Below are 24,065 nucleotides of genomic sequence, written 5' to 3' on the forward strand. Positions count from 1 at the left end.
AAATGAGCCTTAAGGGGTCCTCAGTATGTGTGGTAGACTGCTGAGGAAAGGGTGCACAATGCTGCTTACCGAGCTAACATGCTTTACAAACCTCTTGAGATAGTTTTAGACGTGAAAGACTCTCAAGCATCCCCCGATGCAACAACTCATAAAGAGAGTTGTAGCTAAGATGTCCTACGTGAAAATGCCAAAGATGCTTAGAGTCTGTGGGCTCCTATGTGGTGGCCAAGGCTTGGAAGTGATGGAAGTTGGAACTCTGAATCATTGGCAGTCCCCTGGTAAGAAAATGGGTCATGTGGTAAAGGCCATTGGGATATGCCTTGCCTCGAGCAATCACTAAACGAGTCAGAGAGTCTAGGACCTCGACTGTGGTCGCTGTGAAGGAAATTGCTTGTCCCAATTAATAAAGTTATTGAACGGACAACAAGTTTACCCTAAGCTGGGGGGCATTATAGACATCATCTAGGGAAGCCTAATCCAGACCTTGATCAGTGGCAAAACTGATGCGATCTTGGGCTTGAATCGTGACCAAGGAGTCATTTTCTCGCGGACTCTCTCGGTTGTAGGGGCTTAGGAAATAAAAATGTCCTCTATAGGAGTCACGTGATGAGTGGCTCCACTATCCACAAGGCAAACAGGGGAGGATGTGCTCGGTTGTGACGACTCAACTTCTACATTCACCTCATCGAGAGGCAACTCGCAGATGTAAACGAGACTTATTTCCGACGTCTCTAAGGAGATGATGCGGGCCTCTGCAGACCAGTCAGAAAAACCCTCTTGAGTTGAGTAGTTCGCCAACTGTGATGGTTGATTGGTGGCCATGTAGGTTTGGCCTTGCCATTGCCCTTGCTGGGGGTTGATTGGTGGTTGCCATTGCTCGTGTTGGGGGTTGCTGCCACCCTACGTCCCTTGCTGGGGGTTACATGATTGGGCTTCGGGGGTTTGATTCTTAGATTTTGGCTACGTGCCTCTTACCTTAGATTTACACTCGTCATAAAGGCTAGCCTTTTGATAGTGTTGACAATATCTATTCTTCTTAGGTACATTCTCCCATCCAGGTTTAAGAGTTGATTGTGTGGTTTCTTGGGATTTATTAGCCTTATTTTGATTTTGATTTGAATTTTGTTTGCCCTTGTCTTGTTCCCCTGAGCCCCTCTATTGAGAACATGTTATGAAATTGATCGAATAATTGTGCGTGACACAATAGCTAACACTCAAACTCATAAAATATGGGCATTTGAGGCTGTGAAATCACCTGTTGCATTAAATGGAAATATTTTCTTGGCAGCTTGTTAAGGAATAGGGTAATGTGATTGTCAGAGGACTTAGGAGCCCCAATGGTTGAGAACTCAGCGAATAGACACTGATACTTAGCTAACTTGACTTTCAAGTCACTACATTGAAAACCATTTTGGGCTTGGTTGTAGTTGAGGATATGGAGCTCATACAGATGGATGTAAAGACTGCGTTTTTACATGGTGATCTGCATGAAGACATATATATGTAGCAGCTTGAAGGGTTTGTGGAAAAATGGAAAGAGAAGATGGCATGTAAACTCAAAAGGAGTTTGTATGGGCTGAAACAAGCACCAAGAGAATGGTATCATAAGTTTGATACATTCATGCAGTCCCAAGGCTTTCATAGAAGTCAATTGGATTATTGCTTGTACATCAAGAAGGCAGTAGATGGCAACCTGATTATCTTGGTTTTGTATGTTGATGGCATAATGATTGTTGCCAGGGATACTCATGCCTTGGACTCACTGAAACAAAGTCTTCATGGTAGCTTTGACATGAAGGATCTTGGTGATGCAAATCACATTCTTGGCATGCGAATACTTAGAGATAGATCGAAAGACTTACTCTATCTATCTCATCAGGAGTATATCTCCAAGGTTTTGTAGTGTTTCAATATGGAGGGGGGGAAAACAATTGGGGTTCCATTGCCTCCATATGTGAAACTCAGTGCAGAGGACAACCTTACATCTGATGATGAGAAGGCTGAAATGACCAAGATACCATATGCTTTAGATGTTGGCAGTTTGATGTATGCTATGGTTGCTATACGTCTTGATATTGCCTTTGTAGTGGGAGTGGTTACCAGATACATAGCAACCCTTGGCAAGAAGCATTGGGATGCAATGAAAGGTATTATGAGATACCTCAAAGGCACAAAGGAGTTGTGCATTTGCTTTGGAAAGCAGAAGGCATCTGTTGTTGGCTTTATAGATGCAGACTATTCTAGTCATGCGGATTGCAGAAAGTCCACTTCTGGGTATGTGTTTACCTTCACAGGAAAAGCAGTCTCTTGGATCTCCAAGCTACAAAAGTGTGTTGCATTGTCTACTACAGAGGCAGAGTATGTGGTTGCCACTGAGGCATGCAAGGAGGCTTTATGGCTTTCACATCTGGTGGGAAAGCTTGATATCACAGAGTTACTTGTTCTCCATTGTGATAGTCAAAGTGCTATCATGCTAGCACAGAATCCTGTCTTTCATGCAAAGACAAAGCACATACAGGTGAAGTACCACTTCATTAGAGATGTACTTGGAGCGGTTTGCTCATTGCCCCGATAGGTGATGGGAGTTGGATAGATATATGTATTTCAGCTTTGTACATATCTAGACTTAGCTGATTCTTTTCTCCTCTTCAGGTACATTGCCTTTAGGTGGGAGATTGTTGGGAATAAAGGCCCTCGTGCCTTTTAATGTGCTCGGGTGTGAACACACCCTTAGTACTTGTACTTACACATATATATATATCTATCTAAAAACCTAAAGGTACACACTCGTCATTGTACCTACAAAAGTGCTTACTCTCTACTCTACTCTATCTTACTCTCTCTGTTTCTCACTGCGCATAACAACTGACTGTCTCGATCTCCGTGCCTAGCCTATCACTATAATTTCTATGATGAATCATGCATATTGCATGAATTTGAGGTCTTCTTGATAGGGCATTAGCTACCTTGTTTTGCTTTGCAGGAATATGCAGTATTTGAAAGTTAAATTGAGCTAAATAATTGACCCATTAAATATGCTTCCCAGAAATCTTTAGTTGGTTGAGTAAATGTCTAAGATTGTCATGCTCTATCTTGATGAGAAATTCTCCACCTAAAAGATAGTTTCTTCCATTTTTTAAAGCTTGAATAATAACCATTAAATCCTTTTCATAGGTAGTAGCATTCTTTTCTACATTTTGCAGCCTTCTGCTGTTGAGCTAAAATACGTTTTTTAGTTGATTAACATTCTTAAACAGCCCCAAAACACACTTAATTAATGAAAAATCCTAAAAAGGGGAGCGGTCCAAGAAAGTTTCAGTAGTCCCCCAAAAACCCTAATTTTTGGGGCATCCTTCAACATCTATAAATAGACAGGCTGCCCCCATTCAGGCCACATGAGACACTGTTTCAGCCTACATTTGCACCTGTGCAGCCTAGGTGTCAGTTGCTCATCTTCCTACGGCATATTCAAATGTGCGTTTGCTGTCTGGGACAGCTGCCAGCCATCACACGCACTCCTACTGTTTGCGTATGTTGATCAGCATCTACTGTCACTGTTCATCTTCCTGTGGCATATTCAGATCTGTGTTTGCTGTCTGGGACAGCCGCCAGCCATCGCATGCACTCCTACTGTTTGCGTTTGCTGATCAGCATCTGCTCTCACTTGCGTTTACAACATCTACCTCCTCAAACACTCTGAGTGGTGTTCACAGACTTAGGATCTGTCTCTAATGGACGTCACACTCCGACATTGCTTTGCCCTTGAGCACACCGTACACTCTTACATTCATTTGTAGTATTCATTCATTCAGAGTCGTGTTCTTCTTTCCCTTCTACTATTTGTGTTTGAGTTTTTAGTTTTGCGTTTAGGGTTTGAGTTTTGCTTTCTGTGTCTATGTCTGTCACTTTGTGTTTCTGACGTGGTCCTCGTACACTTTGTGTTTCCTTAGTGCAAGCCCTAGCAGTTTTCTTCACATGGTAATAGAGCCGGTGCTCTTGTAAAGAGTATCTTGCAGACATTGTAGAGAGCTAGTCTTTGTGCGAGGCACACAATACGACACCTTCTCTAGTTCCTATGATGTCCTATGATGTCCTATCAAGCTTCTCCATCAGTGGAGGCCTTGAGACGGCATTATACACTTGGTGAGGAGAACGACACTCCACTTTCACCTTCACCTTCTTTTTTGACTCCTATTTTAGATTTCACTAACATGACAAAGGAGGACTTTAAGGAGTACTATCACAACAAGTATGGTGATGTTTACACCCCTGCTACCAATTTTACTACCACATTCGGACCGGTTGGTGAGGATGGCCACCTCTCCGATCATGGAGGACATAAGACATTTGGAGCGTCTAGTGATCCATCTTCATTATCTCAGCCAGGTCCAATGTCAGGTTTGTACAATCCTTTTGAGTTGCATGAATTAAAATCCTCGCTTGCTTATTCTTTTGAGGTACAAGATCTGGATTGCTTTGTGTATGTGAACTTCAATAGAGGGGGCTCTTGAAGCAAACGTAATTTAGGTACATCTACAGCTTCTGTTTCATTTGAGCATGTAACACACACTTCTCACTTCCCTTCAATCCCACCCTCTTCTATCTCCAGCCTTGATCATCTCTCTTCATCGTTTCAAAATCTCGGATTACACTCCACATCCGCTTCACACACACTAGGGGTTGGATCTTCCATCTCCACTCCTAGCACCTTCTCCTTCTCTACCCCATTCTCTACCTCTTTGTACCAGGTTACTTCGTTAGGGGGAATGCGACCCTAACACCGTGCCTCTTACCTTTCCGCCAATGAGCACACCCATAGCATCTGGGACGACTGTGATGGGTATCCCCCTTGCTACCCCCAAATTCACCTCTCACATGACCACTCAGATGCAGTGGATTCCATCCTCGGCTTATGGTGCGTCATCCCACTTCCCTTGGGTTACACCTATGTAGGGATTTCCATCTTTTGCTCCACGTGTTCCCATCCCACCTCCTTGGGTTACTCATGTGGCTACCATGTCTATGCCTAGTCAGCCCATCCTATGGATCCACCTTGCACACTTCTCGCATGCTTGGTGGGCACTCTGGGGCCCATTTCCAAGTGCACTCCACTCTCCCATCTTACCCCCATTACACTTTTTGACACTACCCATCTTCGAGCACTACTTTTGTTGCAACGGCCAAGAATGCCTTCACGGATAAGACTCGTTTTAACGGGTTGAATTTCACCACTTGGTCGAATTTCATGCAACAAGTGGTTGAGTCCCAGGGTCTTTGGGACCTCATCATTGGTCTAGAGCCTATGCTAGACCCTCGACTAGCTCACCCTGACTACATCCGTCAATGGAGAGCCCGCAATACCAAAGCCAATGTTGAGCTGATGGAGGGATTGATCCCGGAGTTTCACTCTTAGTTACAGCACTTCCCGCTCACGTCAGAGCGTTGAAGTTACCTTCTCGACCGCTATGCAGCCCGAGATAGTACTCGGCGCATAAATCTCGACTTTGAGCTTCAAAAGTTCTCTATTAAGGAAGGGGATGATCTGAAAGTCAAGCTGGCTGAATATAGACGATTATCCGTCGAGTTCGCCACTACTGGCTCTCCAAAGTCAGATGATAATCATATTACATTCTTCTTGAAAAAGTTGCCCGAAAAATACTCATTTTCATTCAGCACATTATCTCATAGCCTCGATTGCCAACCTTCTATGAGTTTGTGTGTGAGTTTTTGTGTTATGCGAGGCTGCATGATCAAGTCCACAAGAAATCCTCATCACAGCCTTATTCAGAGCAGAGGGGGTTGGTTGCCTCTTCTTTGGGAGGGAAAACCACCAGTGGTGAAAACTCGCAAGACACGAAGGCAAGCCAATCAAAGGGTGACTCCTTTTCCTTAGATGGAACCAAATAATCTAGACCTATCTGGCAGCAATTGTCACCAGGTGGTGATACTTTTTGCAGTTGCTTTTCTTATTTACTTATATAAAATTTTTATTTTTCTTTTCTTTAGTTGCTGTTGCTTTTTACCCTCAGAGTTCTCTTGGAATAAGCTAGGATCTTTGCATGGCCAGAAGAGGCAGCCATTGGGACAAATTGGACTAATGATTTGTTTGAGCCTTAGGACCAGTTCCATATTGAATGGGCACTGAAGAATAGAATGCCAGTGGTTTGGGACTGTGTGCTTAGCCATTGGAGATGGTGCATGATAATGAGTCCGGCCAAGACTGAAGATGCACATGTAAGAATGCTCACGGAATATAAGTCACCGTAAGTGAGCCACATTACACTTTTTAATGGTTGCAACAATAAAAGTAGCTTAGAACAACTTGAGGAATGCAAGGGTCACCATCCCTAAAATTTAGGGAGTTACTATTTTTGGACCCTAGAATCTGTTCGCGTCATTATCTTTGTTTTTACACGAGGATTAATTCTTTGGTCTGTGCTGAGGTCAAATTTTGCACCGATCATGGAGAATTTCAGACCGGAAGGTTTACGTGAAAATTGTTACATGTATGCCATGTGGCACAAATTTCCAAAAGAGAGAGAGCATTAAAGAAAATGTAATAGGCAAAAGGGGCAGATCTGAGAATAAAGTTTTGAGAAGCTGAGGGGAGATTGCTGCAGTTTTTGCCATGTAGGAACAAGGTTTTCAGCTCTGATTTAGTGCTGTTTGTGGGACTGTTTTAATACTGGACAGTAATAACAGTGAATTTCAGAGATCTGCAGACTGCAATTCTGCACATGAATCATCGAGTTTTGGTTACAGAAAATGCTTTCCTAAAAGGGATGTTGTTCTGGACATGTTGGACAGTAAGAACAGTGAATTCAGAGATCTGCAGACTGCAATTCTGCACATGAATCATTGAGTTTTGGTCACATGCTGGATAGTAAGAACAATGAATTCAGAGATTTGCAGAGTGCAATTCTGCACATGAATCATTGAGTTTTGGTCATAGAAAAATGCTTTCCTAAAAGGGATGTTGTTGTGGGCATGCTGGACAGTAAAAACAGTGAATTTAGAGATCTGCAGACTACAATTCTGCACATGAAACATTGAGTTTTGGTCACTGGATAGTAAGAACAGTGAATTCAGAGATTTGCAAACTGCAATTCTGCACATGAATCATTGAGTTTTGGTGACATGCTGGACAGTAAGAACAATGAATTCAGAGATTTGCAGACTGCAATTCTGCACATATGAATCATTGAGTTTTGGTCACAGAAAAATGCTTTCCTTAAAGGGATGTTGTTCTGGGCATGCTGGACAGTAAAAACAGTAAATTCAGAGATCTGCAGACTGCAATTCTGCACATGAAACATTGAGTTTTGGTCACTGGATAGTAAGAACAGTGAATTCAGAGATTTGCAGACTGCAATTCTGCACATGAATCATTGAGTTTTGGTCACAGAAAATGCTTTCCTAAAAGGGATGTTGTTTTGGATATGCTGGACAGTAAGAACAATGAATTCAGAGATCTGCAGATTGCAATTCTGCACATAAATCATTGAATTATGGTTACAGAAAATGCTTTCCTAAAAGGGATGTTGTTCTGGTCATGCTGTACTGTCCTTATGCAGCTGGGATTTACTCAGAAAAGACAAAAACCAATTGTTCACAAGTTATGTATTTTGGAACATTTCATTTTTGTAACTTTCCATCTTTTAATTGATAAAGAAAAACCGAGAGGGGCGCCGGTCTTCGGGGCCAATTTGTTGTTGAGTGAGGGAGTGAGGTCTTTGTTTGTGTGTGTGTGAAAAGACTAGGTGTTTATTGAAGGAACTACCGCTTTGTGTGAGTCATAGATTGGTTTTAGCAACTCCCTAAGAAAAACTGGTTTTGCAGACGTTGCCAGAGAGCAGGCCATGTGGACGAGAAGTGTTGCTCCAAGGCCTAAGGTCTTTCATCTAAAAATCCTTAGCAGATAATTGCGACTCCATAGTCCAACGGAGCTACACCTTCCGCTCTTGCTTCATCTGCTCCTTTAGCATCCGTTGCTGTTGTTGGACATGTGGTCTAAGCACAGCCTTAGCAGACAGTCTCTTTCACTACCCCTGAGGGACTGGCTGATTGGTCTGCAGGTTCCGATCACATTGCATTTTATGCATCCATCTCATCTTCCTCTCCACCTCGTCAGGCGTTCCCTTGGCAGAACTGCTACTGGACGTACGTGATGGTGGACACCTTCTTAGACTAGCATGTCTCTAGGTCCTTTAGGATACCTTAGGTTAATCTAGCATCCATTTTTCGCAATCTTAGAGTCGGGCCCATAGGATTCATTGTCCTTAGCTTTTCCATTCTTAAGTCTTCTGCTGCATTTACTCACACATATACACATTCATTGCATAGTCTTTTTAGTTAGATTTTCTCTCTGTTATGTTTTGCTTTGGAGCATCTCATCATCGTTGACCTCTGTGTTTGCAGATTCTCATCTCTTTTGCAGGGTTTTGTCTTTCAATGTAGGGCTAACTTGTAGATTGCTTTGGTCCTACCTGGGATAGAGACGTCAATAGAGGTTGGGGACCACTCTAGGTTGCAAATGGCCTAGCCAATTTAATTATGGATGGGCACATTTAATTTTGGGCAAAGTTACAAGGTTTGAATTTACTTTTTAAAATTTAAAAATTAATCAAATGGCTAGATAATGCTGAAAAATGGGTTTTGAAGGCTGCAACTTGGCAAAAATGCCCATGCGAATTGAGAAAACATTTTTGGGGGTTGGGTGTCAACCATTCAATTAGTTTACAGCGAGGGGGAGAGAGAGTTGCTGGTCCATTTTTTGATCAGAGAACAACAATTTGTTGCAGAAGATAGCCATTTGGAGGCCTCGACAGGCAAGGAATAACAAGGAGACACCTTCTAGGGACTAGCGACAACATTGCTGATCAGGTGACAATACTTTGGAGGTGCTTGGCAGTAGATGACTGCATTAAATGCAGGCTGAAGCAGGCATCAAGCAAATTTTAGGGTTGCCTCATGAAGAAAATATGATTTCTCTCTTATCTTGGCTCTCTCTTACCTTCTCCAACCCATTCTCAAGAGATCTTAGCATTTCTCAGCCAAATTTGGTGGACAACATAGGAATCTCTATTGTAAACCCTAAATTTGTGTAGAAATTAGGTTTTAGCAACCACCTCGGGACTTGTGCCAATAGGAAGAGGCATTGTATACTCAAATCAATACATGAAATTCGTGGAATTGATAGGGATTTTAGATGCCAAGGTATCCATTGTGAATTGGGGCAATATTTTGGCAAGTTGGTGGTTCCATTTGTGCAAATCTTGGGTGAAAATCAAGGGGCAATTGGCCCAAATTACTTGCTAATTGTTTGTACAACAAGAGGCTTTTGGATCAGCAAAGGAGATTATGGAATCTCAACTTGCACTCAATCCATCAGCAATTATACTCAAAGAAATAACAAAAGGGGCGCAAGTTTTGGGGCCAACCTAGTGTCCATAGTCCAAGATTGATAAGCTAATGTGTGCCTTTCAGTTTATGCTCATTTATTAATTGTTGTAAGTGCTTCATCAAGTTTTACCACCCTCTCCGAGAAGGAACCCTGGTTTCAGACTGCATCCTCTTTGCCTCCACATTCAAGTTGGCCAAATTTGGTAATTTGCTGCAGGTTTGACACTTTGACATGAAACTCCTCTATCTTTGGTGTTGCCATCATCAGCTTGATCTGGTGTTCTCATTGATGCTTTGGGATGTGTGCAGAGACTAATTGGTCCATCATCGTATTCAGCATTCATTTCATATTCAGTGGAGATTTTTCTTCTCTTCTAGCTGTCTCTCTCTTCTCTTTTCCCTTTGTGTTCGTGTTTTTGTTGCGCATGCACTCTCACAAGATTCACACATGATATATACATGCTAGTAACATCATCTCCCCTATGCTTTACCCTCCCCTGATAGCTTGGAATGTGAGGATGTGGTCAAGTGCAGAATATGTTCTCTTGAACCTTGCTTGTCCACATGCCTAGTGTTGGTGTATTGCTGCCCATTTGATTAGCTCATGCTCTAGTACCGATCCATAAAGCTTGGCTAGCATGTTGCCAACCATGATGGTTCTATAGTTTGTGGAAACCATAGTATCTCCAGTGTCCACCTTTTGGGATTGGTGCTATAGTATTAGGTAGCTGACCAATTGTGCTGCAGAAGCCTTTAGAAAGGGATCTGTTAAGTAGATGGGCTACAAGTGGCGGCAATACATCTCTTTCATGTGAGAGGTGCTCTGCTACTGGTCCATCATGTCTTGTGCTTGACCGTTCTAGAGTTTGTTGATGGTGTCTTAGATCATAGGTGTGCTAAAGAAAGTGGAGGAGGTGGGTCCATTCTCATGCGTCTTCATTAGTCAGACTTTCATCTTCTGCCATCAGTTCGGCACCCTCAGTAACGCACCTCAGCAGCATGCAGGGGCTGATTGTGTGCAGTGTTTTCTTCTAATGTCATGTGGTACATGCCATCTTTTCTTGTAGTTTTTGAGCTTGTTAACATTTTACAAAATTTTCAAAGAGCCCTGAACCTCTCTACAGTTCATGTTTTATATTGCTGTGCTTTTACATGTTTTGTATTGCTAGAATGCTAAAACCGGTGCTGTATTGATATTTATGAGGAGATGAACCTCTAAAAGTTATCACATACACAGTTCTGTATGCTGTGTGTATTTATTGAAGCTGTTAAAGTCTGGCTATAAAATGAGTAAAAGTTTGAAACAATTGCCTACATGCTAATGGAAGTTTGTGGTGCTGTCAGGGGTTAGTTTTCATCGACAGAGATGGAACGCACTTCCGGCACATTTTAAACTGGCTGCGTGATGGTTCCCTTCCTACCATGGATTTCCCTTCCTATCAAGAGTTGTTAAGAGAAGCAGAGTACTACCAATTAGCTGTATATGTTGAACCTCTACTGCAGTTTCTAATAAAACTGTGATTATACGTTTTAGTTGAGTTTATGTGCTCATGTAATTCCTTCTTTTAAATGTTGTTTCAGCTTTGTGTTTGGATGCTTCTTTTAGCTTGTTAAACTGGCTGCGTGATGGTTCCCTTCCTACCATGGATTTCCCTTCCTATCAAGAGTTGTTAAGAGAAGCAGAGTACTACCAATTAGCTGTATATGTTGAACCTCTACTGCAGTTTCTAATAAAACTGTGATTATCTGTTTTGGTTGAGTTTATGTGCTCATGTAGTTCTTTCTTTTAAACGTTGTTTCAGCTTTGTGTTTGGATGCTACTTTTAGCTTTTTATGATAGCTCCAGTTTCAAATTTTTGGGAATTCACTTTTCTGGTCCAATCTTGGAAACTGAGCTTTCACATCTCATTGACTATAATCCCACTTACCAACATTAAGTGCAACAAACACGAGTGTGTCTGGCTAAATGCTATGGGCTAAGTCTTGTTTGAAGGATAGTTTGAGGATGACGAAGCACTGGGCACTGAAAAGTTGGGGAATCCTCTTGGGAAATATCCTGGATGAAAATCATCTGTCTTATCTCCAATTCATTGAGATGATATCGTCTGGTCATCTCATTCAAAATGTACTTTCACATCTGCAATAGGTCTTCCACATGATTGTCTAAGGTAAGAACCCTTGTGAGGCTTTATCGGGGTAGGCCATTAGTTGCATAATTTTGGGATGTGCTGCCTTTGGTCAAAGGATGAGAGTGGAAAGTCAAATGTTGAGTTGAAATAGCACACATGCTTGAGCTTTGTTTGATCAATTTGTGTGATGGCTCTGTTCTTGCACTCTGCAACACCATTCTGAGATAGTGTGCCCACTCTGACAAACTACCTGTAAATCCAATGAGCAGAATAATAAGTATCAAATGCAGAAGAGTTAAAGTCAAGTTCTCATGGTGTGGAGCCCGGACCCTATAAATCCTATGTCTCTCCACTATGGGCCTTCAATCTCATATTGCGACAAAAAGTCATGCAATCTGATATCTGGATGTGTGTGTGATATACTATATTTATGTTACAGAGACATATTAGTTAAATATAAGAAGGTGAGAAGATGTGGCAGGGGAAAGGAAGTGGAGACATAAAAGCGGAACCAAAAGGGTAGATACTTTTAAAATTTTTCTTACAGAGAAATATTGAGAATCTTGATCTAGCGGACTAGTGGGCAGGGAGCGGGTCAAGGAATGGGAATGGCTGCTTTCAGAGTCAGTGGGTCCAGGAAGGCATCCCAGCGGTTCTTAAGGGCTGGGAATTGGCCAAGGGTCAGGGGGTCCAGGAAAACATTCCAGCCATTCTTAAGGGCTGGAACCGCCATCCCCTGTCTCTATGTAAAAACTCTTACTTAAAGTGGGTAAATAGCATCTCAATAAGAACCACTCATGATGTGCTTAACATTGCTGGTATACTTGCATTGAATAGAACTTCTTTTCAAACGTTCACATATTGAGCGTCTTTTGTTCTTCAGTGTGTTTTAAAGATTGGCTTTAGCGAACTGTTGGCTGGTTGGCCCAATCATTTGCATTTCAGTATAAATAATTGTCTATCTTGCCTATCTTGCCATAGCCATTGTTGGTAATTAGCATTGTAATTTTGCGTTGCGACCAATAGGCTATACACATCTTATGGATGAGAGAAGGATGCCTGTAATTATGCAGCAACCAGATTATGAGGGAAGGATGTCTGTAGTAGTTGTGCATACATGTAGGTGGACTCCTAAGTCTGGATGGGGAGTTTTCACAAGTACCACACTCTAATAGATTGTAGGCACCTCCAATGCTCAATCATTAATTCCTACCATGCTATGTGCATGGCTACAGTGCAGTGTAGGCTACAATATAAAGGTGAAGCACAATGCATGAGTTAATAATATACATGTGCTATCATCTAACACTCAATAAGTCTGTTACTGTTGCCTAATTTGTGTGCTCTTGTATATGCTGGGGATTTTTGAGCATCTGGAAATGGGTCCATGTATGAGGGGTCAAAAAGTCTAGGGTGGCCTTTATTAGTTCATAGTAAAAGCTTTGCTTAGACTAATTAATAGCTTGATGCTCTTTTTGTTTGAGCAGGGTCTAATTGAAAGCATTGGTGCTCTCATGAACAAGAAGGAAGAAGATGATGATCAACCTGAGCTGACAAGAAAGGAAATAATCAAATGCATACAATCACAACACATTCGTTTTCGGGGCATCAACTTGTCTGGCCAAAATCTCTCAAAACTAGTGAGCTCTTTCTGTGCAAGTTCTGTACATTTACTGTGTCATATTTTACTCACCTTAGCATTCATAACTGCCTTGGCTTTTATTTAATAGGAAGGCTTGTAAAAAAATGTTCATCTGGAATTTCACCTGCCATAAAGCATCATGCCACTGCTTGGCATTCGGATGCACTAGTTTGGACTTTTTAAAATTGACATCCAAACCTGCAACCAAAGCAAATGAAGCATTTAAGATCAGCTTCTTCATTGTTAGATGAGTAGGAAAATTATGCACATAAGCTTGGGTCTTGAAGGGGGCTCAATGCAGAAGGTGAAAGTCATTAGAGTTTGTGATAGTCAGGGCATTATGGCATAGGTGCATTGCTATAGCTTTCAAGTCTCTGAGTTGAGAGGGCATCCTTGCCTTACACAGTTTCCCAGTCTCCAAGATTCTGTTCAGTCAGAGTCCAGTATATGTGATGCGTTTGAGACCTTAGGGTAGGTAGGTACCTTTAATAAACTAACAGTACCGTCGAAGTGTATAGTCTCAAATTTATGTTATGTTCATATAGGCAGAGCTGACATTTTCTGCTTTTTACAGCTTTGATTAAGGTAGCTGGATGTGGTCTGGGGTTGTCAAGAATTAATACAGTTAATCACACCTCTGCTTAAACCTTTTGCTTATATCAGCAGCAGGTTGAAACCTGAGATGCACAGTCTGTGCACAGTAGAAAATGACACACCGTCATGTTTGGCTGAAGATAGTTTCTATATCTGTGCATAAAGGCATGTGGTAGATGCAGAATACCAGAGTTTATACAAGCTGCTAAAATAAACTATGGAGTTATGTTGAGATGATTATGTGGACAATGGAATGCCTGACGCATGCAGCTATGAGCCATGCCTTGAGAATCACACATAGTTTGGATGCCTTTAAAGCAGGAGTGAGTGGTGTTATATGCGCTGTTAAAAATGATAGTGCTTAATACAAGGCATTACTCTGGATATTCTGACAGGCACCCTTAGTCAAGATTTTCTACGCACAAATGTTGATAGAATCAGGCACCCATGGCTTTGTGTAAACTTAACTTGGGATAGAAAACAATCAAGGGTATGGAAAGATTGCTTTGGTGTGAATGTGTAACCACTAAGCTCTCTCATGTGCTATATATATGGTGTTTTGTGAAGCTGCACTATGGAATAATAACTTATTGCAAGGCATTCATTGTGACATTGTCTTGGGGTTTTCAGGATCTAGAAAAAGCAGATTTCACCTCTGCTCGGCTAATCAACACATTCTTTTCGAAAGCTAATCTTCTCTCTGCAAACTTTACTGTAAGTTACTGTATGCTTGACTCCTGTGTGAGTCAAAGTTGTCTGCCTAATTGAGTGCAATAAGCTTTTTCCCTGTTGAAATAAGCTGTATGTTTGACTTCTCTAGCAGCAAAGCTGTCTGGGAGGCTGATAGAACATTGTTTTATGAATAACAGGATGCAGAGGCAGATGGCTCAAATTTTCACCATGCTGTTCTTCGAGAGTAAGCCTGCTTGACACAATTTATGTTGAACGTGTATAATCATCTAGCTGAATGGAGGTCCCCCTTTTCCTGTTTGATTTCTTTAGTAATAATGTGTATCTCATCTTATCAAAACCATTCTTGGCTGGCATCTCTTTGCATCTGGCAAATATTTTGTGACTTCTCCTCTTCTTACAATCCTACTCTATGTATGGCTTTCTGCTTGTAAATCCACAAGAAGTATAGGGGCTGAATGATTGCAAGAAAACAATTAAAAAAGACTGAAATTTCAGATTAAATTCGATGTTCCTCAATGAGCAACAGGCATCTTACTGTCTTATTAGATTTCACAGCCCTAGATGCCCTTTCACAACCACTGACTCTACACATGGTTTTGCATTTGGGTGCTTACCCTGCTAGATTTTGATGCTCTTGATGCCGTTTTATTGTTACCATAAACATTTCTTGGCTGGCCTCTCTTTGTATTTTGTACCCTCTTTTTTGTAAATTTTTGACTTCTCTTCTTACAATGCTATGCTACATATGACCCTTCTGCTTGCAAATCAAAAAGAGATCATCATTGGCGTAGTGTTTGAATGATTGCAAGAAAACAATGAAAAAGACTCTGAAATTTCACAATAAATTTGATGTTCCTCAATGAGCAGTAGACATATTATTTTACTAGATTTCAAAGCCCTAGATGGCTTTTTCACATGCACAAAGTCAACACATCTTTTTGCATTTGGGTTTTTACTCTGCTAGATGATGCCCTTTTATGCCTTTCTATTTGCGTGTTGCACATATTTTTGTTTAATCAGCTCTTTGGCATTGGAGACACCCATCAAACTGACTTAGGAATGTAGTGGAAGAATAATACAATGATATGTTATTCTGAAGTGTTTGTTGGCATGGATTTCCCTTATATTAGATTCATTTAGCAGAATCCTCTTCCAATGATGAGCTGGCTTGGTACAAGATGGTCTAGATGCTGAGAACTGATGGTATTTATGAAGATGTAGAGAGTTGAGGAGACTGAGGATATTCTCCCATTTTCCAGAAAGTTTTGGTATAGACTTTGGAACAGCGCACATATATAAAAGCTAGACTCTTCAACTGAAAATTGGTGTATATGCTAGCATGACATAGAAACTGATGACATATTAATAGGGCCATTTAAGAACACTTTGTTAGATCTCTTCAGCCCAGGTCATTTTAGAGAAGATAGTCACTTGAAAAGCATTTGCGTGGAGCACATCATTAGCCTCGGAATTGGGTAGTGAAAGTGGTCTTAGTAGTAAAACTATGAGAGTCGCTACTTTCGAGTTCTTTTAGGCAATGGCAACATAATTAAGTGACTGGAAGATACAGACAAAGAATAAGGTGGCAAATGACACTCCAATAGATGATTTGAGCCATGTGCTATCATCCCTTGAGAGGCAATGGGGAAAAGGTGCAACTTATTGAGGCCTTCCTTATTGTTGGATAGTAGGACCTTCTGGTGTCTGTTGGATAGTAGGACATTCCTTGTGGAGAGGAGGCAAGATTCATTTGGCACCATAGGATCACTCCACCTGTCTTCAGATCTAGAAGATTCTATAGCCATTGAATTTTTTAATTGATAGGTCTTGGCTATCATTTGAAAATCCACGTATGAGGTAGCATTAGGAAGAGTTGATGCACTGGAGCACACTGCATAGTAAAGCTCTTCCTTGTCGGCAAAGAATGGCGGCAAAGGACAAGGTTCTTTTAGCTACTATTTGGCACATTATATCTAGTTGGGCTTTTGTATTGGTCATGGGATACACATAATTAGGGATTTCATTTGGTACTGGAACGGCAAACAAACAAGGGCTATTGTACCTTGGCTCGTGATTATTTCTAGGAAGAGCCTTAGCTTTGTTAATGTGCATCCTAGGCTTTGTGCAAACTATTTGCTAAGGGCTTCTTTTAGAGTTTAACCTTGACAGGAGCTATTGATGCCCAAATTATTGAAATGTATTTACATCCTATTGTCATGGAAGCATCGATGATTGTTCACCAAGGACAATTTCAATCTTCTCCTTTACTAGAGTTCCCCTTTCATTGAAGGGTTTGAGGCATAAAAGTCTTTGGCTAACTTTGTCTTTTATCACATGGTTGGCTTTAAAATGTATGCCTTTCTATGATTGGCTTCTAGTTTGAGCATGTGTTTAGATACATAGGATGATAGGCTTAGATGACTTGAACTTGATGAGATGATATTGAGATACTTGTGTTTTGAAATCGCATTAGCTAGTGAGATCCTCCAGAGATATTCCTGGGTGGCATCTTTTGCTTTTGGGAGCTTCTTGTTTGGTACATATAAACAAAAGGAGTCATGAATATGTGAGTTTAGTAATCCTGGAGGAATGATCAACTATGGGTTAGTCTACAATATTGACAAGGTACAACATTGCTCTAGAATGAAAGGTGAGGATTGCTTACCACAACATATTTACATGATGCAAATATTTGTACCAATTGGACAATTCGTGAAAACTTTGGGCTCGCAAAGGACACTAGTAGACCAATCCCAATGAATGTAGAGAGTTTTGATTGATGAAATCCTTCTTATAGATGTGTGTAGTATGCGAGGATATACTAAGGTTTGTAGAGAAAATGTGATGTATGAACAACCACAAGGCTAAGAAATGAACTCAAAGATTTGGAATGAAATGAGAATGAATGAAACAAGGAATGGTCTCAATGAACAAACTGAGCATGTGGGGTAGGTTATACAAGAAATGCTCAAGGAGTGGAGGGCTGTCCGACAGCCACTTCTTAGAGGAGTCAGTTGAGGAATGCTAAAGGAGTGTATCCTACTTTGACATATGTAGAACACCAATACTAGCCAAACTCAATGTCACAAGGACGTCAAATTTTAATGCTTTACTTAGCATTTGACTAAAAGCTAATAAAATGTGCAAATGTGACTTGTATACGTGAGATGTAAGATAATTATTTCATAATGTGGGACCTAGGACCCCAAAATATCAATTGGTGCTAAAGGCAAAAGTTGTAATTGTGAAGAAAATTGTGGAGTAGTTGCTAGGGTTTGTACTGAGCAAACATATGATCACGACAAAAACACAACGATACAGACATAGGCGTGCAAAACTTAAATCCTAAAAGCATAACCCAAAACTCAGACATAGAAACAAACACAAACAGAAGGAGAGAGAAAGAACACAAGTCTAAAGTGAATGAATACTGTAAATGAATGTAAGAGTGTACAGAGTACCCAAGGGCAAAGTAGGAGTGTCGAAGAGTGACGTCCATTGGAGATGGATCCCAAGTACTGTGACTGCCGGTGACGAGTCGGAGTGTTGGAAGTGAGGAAATTGTCAAATGTAGATGCTAGAGGCTGTTGGAACACTTGACATCATCAAATAAAGCTATGGAGGAGGCAAGTGGCAGCCATAATCTGCAAATACAGATGTGGAGTTGTTGCTTGAAGAGGGAGAGTTGTTGCCTGGGCTGGAGGACATCAAATGTAGGTAGGAGGAGGAGAGGAGCACTTGTGGCCTAGCTGATGGAGATTAAACGCAAGCTGCAGGAGACTGTCTAGAGGGTGACGATGACAGTGGAGTGTCAAAAGCAATAGTAGGAGTGACGTCAGGCAGGAGGCAACAACAAGACAAGTAGTCACCACCAAAAGCTAGAGCACTTGGAGGAGTGATGGCAGCAATCACGAAGGCTAGATAGCCACGTGAAGGAAGACTAATGGCTAAAAATCTGCACAAGATATTATGACTGAATGGGGGCATTCTGTCAATACATAGATGTAGATGGATCCTCCGAATATAGGGTTTTAAATAAACTCTCTTGAACTATGCCATGTTTCAGGGTTTTTCTTTAAATAAGCATGTTTTGGGGCTGTTGAAGAGGCTAAACAGCATGTAATGCATTTCTTAGCTCAACACCCCCTCTTAGGCCCAAGACATGGCTAGAAAGGAAGGCCAATCCGGTTTTGACCAAGGCACCCTACCCTAAAGTAGCTAGGGTATTGGACAAAGGGTGCACGGTGGCTACCTAGTGGCCTACCAAGACTACAAAGTCAATGGTTATCTTACCAAGGGAGTCCAAGTAGTCACCCTAGAGAGGATAGGGCATAGGACAAAGGGTGCTCATCGGTTGCCTAGTGGCCTACCAAGTCGTGCAAAGGTGGATGGAACTACAATGAACTTTGTTTGTTGTTGCTGTTAAAAAAAATAAAATAAAATAATAAAGTGTTTTGAGAGATGGTTTGTAGTCGATTAAGTAAGTGTACTACTATATGGGAGAATGAGAAGGGATGGCTAGGTCTAACCCATCATAAAATAGACAAGCTATCCATCCACTCAAGAGTGTCGATGATGAGGGAAGGGTGATGAGGTAATGGTGGTGTGGTATACAATTTGTTGGTGGAAACAACTTAGGATCCGTCTAGTGGGACTTTACACAATGAGTATGCTACATACTGTCAAATACTCATGCAATAGATGCCACTTAGTAGGAAAGTTGTTCACTTGCCCAAGCACCCTTTACAAAGATGATGAAATCATGTATGTAAAAGAAGGTACAATTGGGGGGGGGGGGGGGGGGAGCAGAGGCTGATGTTGAAGACAAGTGCCAAAACCTTTAGATTATTAAGAAGGGTGGCAATCCCCTCAACCTTGGATGTTGATGCCATAGGAGGAAGAGGAGACGGATGTTGGTCATCGTGTGGTATTGAGAACCAGGATGTGAGGAAGCATCCCAATTGGAAGAACAAGAGAGAAGTCATTGCCATGATAGCATCAAGAGATAATGCATGAGCCACCTCGAGAGGGGCTTCCTCCATGTTGGTAGAAGAGCAAAACTTGTAGAATGATGAAACCATGAATGGAACGGTGTGCATCTCAAGTCTCTAGCCTAGGGTGCAAACGTGCATATTAGCCCTACATTGAAAACAAAACCCTGCAAAAGAGAGGAAGATCTGCAAGCACAAAGGTTAGTAGGGAGATGCTCTGAAAAACAAAATAAAATTGAAATGAAAAGCTAATTGAATGAAGAATGCAATGGTGCAAATGTGTATGCATGTATGAGTAAATGCAGCAGAAGACTTAAGAATGAAAGCTAAGGATAAAATCCTATGAGTCTGAATCAATAACCCTAAGACCTAAGAGTGCGAAGATGGAGCTAATGTAAGGATGTGACCATCGTCGCGTATGCCCACTAGCAGGTCTCTTCTAATGAAATGCATCATGAGGTGGTGAGACAGTCCTAGAGGGGGAGGTGAATGTGAAGTGGATGCGTTAAGTGCAATAGGATTGGTACTTGGAGATCAATTAATTAGCTGCTCAGGAATAGAGAAGAATGGTGCTGAGATTGTCCGCGTTCCACATGTCCAGCAGCTGCTAGGGCCAAAGGAGCAGATGGAGCAGCAATGGGAGGCATAGCCAGTCAGAGTGGAGGTAGTTGTAGTAGTTTGCTGGTGTTTCTTAGGAGGAAGACCTTGGGCCTTGGTACGACACTCCTCGTCCACATGGCCCAATCTTTGGTAGCGTGTGCAAAACCTATTTTTCTTAGGGAGTTGTTGCTTGATGGGTTTTGTTTCTTTGGTTCCGTTTGAAGAAGAGGAGTCACCCTTGGTTTAGCTTGCCTTTGCATCTTGCAAGTTCTTGCCACTATTGGTTTTCTTGTGGACTTGGTCATGTAGCTGTGCATACTACAAGAATCAATACTCAAACTTGTAGAAGGTCTTATTATGAAGACATTCTTGGCCGTTGCAACTAGAGTTTAGTTCCAAGAGATGGATAAGGTGTGTAATGAGGATAGGGGGGATAGGATGGGGGAGTGGAGTACACTTGGGAATTAATTCCAAAGTGCCCACTGTGCATGCGGAAAGGGTACACAGTGGATGCGAATGTGGGCATGGACTGACTATGCATGGCCATGTTAATCACACCGGGAGTAGAAGAGGGAAATCCTTGTGTAGGAGTGACCCAAGGAATGTGCGACGATGCACCGTATGCAAAGGAGGGAAACCCCTGCGTTTGGAAGGTCAAAATGGGGATGTGAGTGTCCAGGGGTAGGGAGAGGGATGCCCATCACAACTGTCCGAGGATGAAAGAAAGTGCCCCTTTTGGGTGTGTGGAAGGCACAATGTTAAAGGGTGGCATTTCCCCTAACAATGAGGGTAGGTACTATACGGTGTGGAGAAAGAGAAAGACATAGGAGTGGAGATGCAGGATCCAACTCGTAGGGTGTGGGATGTAGAAGTTATGTGTAATCCTAGGTTTTGGAATGAAGGAGAGGAAATTGAGGTGTGGGCTAGAAGAGGGTGGGATGGAAAGGATTTGAGAAGAGTGGCTTGCATCCTCAAATGAAACAAAAGATGTCAATATATGTGATGAAGGATGATTGCTTTGAGAGGCCCCTCTATTGAAGTTTACATATTGAAAATCATCCGGATCTTGCACACCAAAAAGAGAAATAGGAGAGGGTTTTGATTCATATGACTCAAAGGGGTTGTACGAACCTGACATTAGGCTTGGCTGAGTTGAAGGTGGGTTGACATTTGTCCTAAATGTTGTATGTCCTCTAGGATCGGAGAGGTTGCTAGGCTCACCAACCGGTTTGGATGGAGTAGCAAAGCTAGTAGGAGTGTAAGTTTGACTGCACATGATGTGTAAGGAATCTTTAAACTCCTCCTCTGTCATGAGATTAAAATCTAGAACAAGAGAACACAAAGAAGGTGAAAGTGAAGGTGGGGTGTTGTCTTTCTTGCCGAGTCCATAATGCCTCTTCAAGGCCTCCAAAAGAGAAACAGGAGAGTGTTTTGATTCATACGACTCAAAGCGGTTGTACGAACTTGACATTAGACTTGGTTGAGATGAAGAAGATGGGTTGCTATTTGTCCCAAATGTCGTATGTTCTCTAGGATCGGAGAGGTTGCTCGGCTCACCAACCGGTTTGGATGGAGTAGCAAAGTTGGTAGGAGGAGCGTAAGTTTGACTACACATGATGTGCAAGTAATCTTTAAACTCCTTCTCAACCATGAGACTAAAATCTGGAATAAGAGAACACAAAGAAAGTGACAATGAAGGTGGGATGTCGTCTTTCTCGCTGAGTCCATTATTCCTCTTCAAGGCCTCCAATTATGGAGAAGCATGATAAGACATCATAGGGTCCCAAGGAGTTTGAGACATTGTGATTTGGTTACGAGTTGTCACAAAACCAAGCCCCCACAATATTTGTAGGATATTCTTTACAAGAGCACTAGTTCTAATATCATGTGAAAAAGACTATGGAGTAGGTGCTAGGTTTTGCACTGCGGAAACACAGAGTGTATGACCATGATAGAAACACAACGATGCAGACACAGACGTGCAAAACTCAAACCCTAAAAGCAAAACTGAAAACTCAAACACAGAAACAAACATAAGCAGAAGGAGAGAGAAACAACACAACTCTGAAGTGAATGAATATTGTAAATGAACGTAAAAGTATACAGAGTGCCCAAGGGTAGAGCAGTAGTGTCGGAGAGTGATGTCCATTGGAGATGGATTCCAAGTATTGTGACCACCAGTCAGAGTGTTGGAAGTGAGAAAATTGTCAAACACAGATGGGAGAGGTTGTTGGAACACTTGATGTCAGCAAAGAAAGCTGCAAAGGAGGCAAGCACCAGCCAGACACATTGCAAATGCAGATGTGAAGTTGTCACTTGAAGAGGGAGACATGTCGCCTGAGTTGGAGGACAACAATCGCAGGGAGGAGGACTGAAGTATCTGTCAACTCGCTGATGGAGATCAAATGCAAGCTGCGCTGGACTATTTGGAGAGGTGATGACTGTGGAGTATCAAACGTAGCACTGGGAGTCATGGTAGGCAGGAGGTGGCAATAGGAAAAGTAGTCGCCAGAAGCTAGAGCACCTAGAGGAGTGATAGCAGCAGTCGTGAAGGTTGGACAATCACGTGGAGGAGGAATGATGGCTGGAAATTTGCTCAAGGGATTATGACTGAATGGTGGCAGTATGGAAGGAGAGAGAAAAATAGATATTGAGGGAGAGGAGGCTCTCGTGTGGTCTGTGGGTATAACTATATTGAAGTCTTCTGAGTCTCCTTTGCAAAGAAGTTTGTGAGCTGTCTCTGTGAAGGGCCTCGATATCCTGGAGCAGGTGTACTCTTGAGATGCATGTCATGAAGCCGTCGTATCTCAAGAAGAAAGAGGCCAAGGTATCGCTGATCGGTAAAATCTGTGACTCTGGATAGTGGTCCAAATCCGTCTCCAAAGAGACAGTGGAAACGATCACGGACCTCATAATACGCTGGGCAGCGGCAGATATAATACTCCTCTGTCTCTGGCTCTAATTGGCATATCTGGCATATGCAATTCTCAGGTGGGATGGATCTATATCTGCTAGTCTCAATCTCTAGCTGATGTGAGGAGGTGCGCAACTGGCCAATAGTACATCTGATCCCCTGGGAAAGGTGGGTGTCCATGTATCTTGGGCGAACAATAAATCCATCATCTGTAGTATGAAGGAAATGCTCACAGTAGAAAGCCATCTTTGTCCCTAGCTCCTGCCTTGGCATCAACCATGCCCGCTTGCCCGCTTGATATCCCAACTAGGTAAGATCCATCCTGATGATCTTGCAAATCTCTAATCTGCTCAGATCAAGAGATGGTGCATCAAGGGAGTATTGGAAAGGGGGTAACTTGTTCATACTAAAGCCATGTAGCTTGAACCAGACCGACATCTGTGCATACCAACATGAAGTATCACCCTATTTGGCAAGCTGCCTGGAGGACTCAAGGGCCAACCGTGCATATCTGTGTTTGGGTAAGTCCCATAGGCTATGTATGTATGCGACCGATCGGGTGAGGGCCTCTACCACAATCGGTGTAGTTGCTAGCCCGGCTTTGATCATCTCATGTGGCACTAAGGCCTTACATCTGATAATCCTGTATATCATGGACACTAGGGGTTTCGGTGTAGTTGCTATCCCGGCTCTGATGATCTCATGTGGCACTAAGGCCTTACATTTGATAATCCTGGATATCATGGACACTAGGGGTTTCTCCATCGACCTCCATTTGTCGTAAGTGCGCCCTGATTTGCTACGGTGGTCAAGATTGGGCCCCCATATTTGTACTCCAAAAAGTAGTGTGGATGTGGCGAGTGTATCGAAGCACCATAGCTTGGTGCGGGGTTCTTGGAATTGCACCTGTGAGCACATCCTCTCCAAACCACCTAGTGCTGTGTATCCGCGAGTCAGTCTAGTGTCTGCTACCTCTCGCATAGAAAAGGTGGGCCGTGTGAATAAGACTCCCAGGTATGTATAAGAATCCACATACTCCATTTCCTCAGATCCATATGTGAATTTAGGTGCTGATCTCCTGACCCATTGTGGTGTAGTAT

General features: G+C 42.2%; 1 protein-coding gene across 1 annotated transcript in view; it reads left to right on the forward strand.

Moving 5' to 3' along the window:
* Positions 1-24,065, forward strand: part of LOC148014659 (FH protein interacting protein FIP2-like) — a 92,088-nt gene that overhangs the window by 34,222 nt on the left and 33,801 nt on the right. Inside the window, exons 3-6 of the mRNA XM_087666574.1 lie at positions 10,747-10,881; positions 13,019-13,171; positions 14,398-14,481; positions 14,637-14,683. Coding sequence (XP_087522700.1) covers positions 10,747-10,881; positions 13,019-13,171; positions 14,398-14,481; positions 14,637-14,683 — 419 coding nt within the window. The remainder of the gene's footprint in view (positions 1-10,746; positions 10,882-13,018; positions 13,172-14,397; positions 14,482-14,636; positions 14,684-24,065) is intronic.

The sequence above is a fragment of the Lygodium microphyllum genome, chromosome 25 (assembly GCF_053477565.2).
Source record: "Lygodium microphyllum isolate KBCC chromosome 25, Lygodium_microphyllum_v1.1.10, whole genome shotgun sequence".
In the NCBI taxonomy this organism is placed as follows: domain Eukaryota; kingdom Viridiplantae; phylum Streptophyta; class Polypodiopsida; order Schizaeales; family Lygodiaceae; genus Lygodium; species Lygodium microphyllum.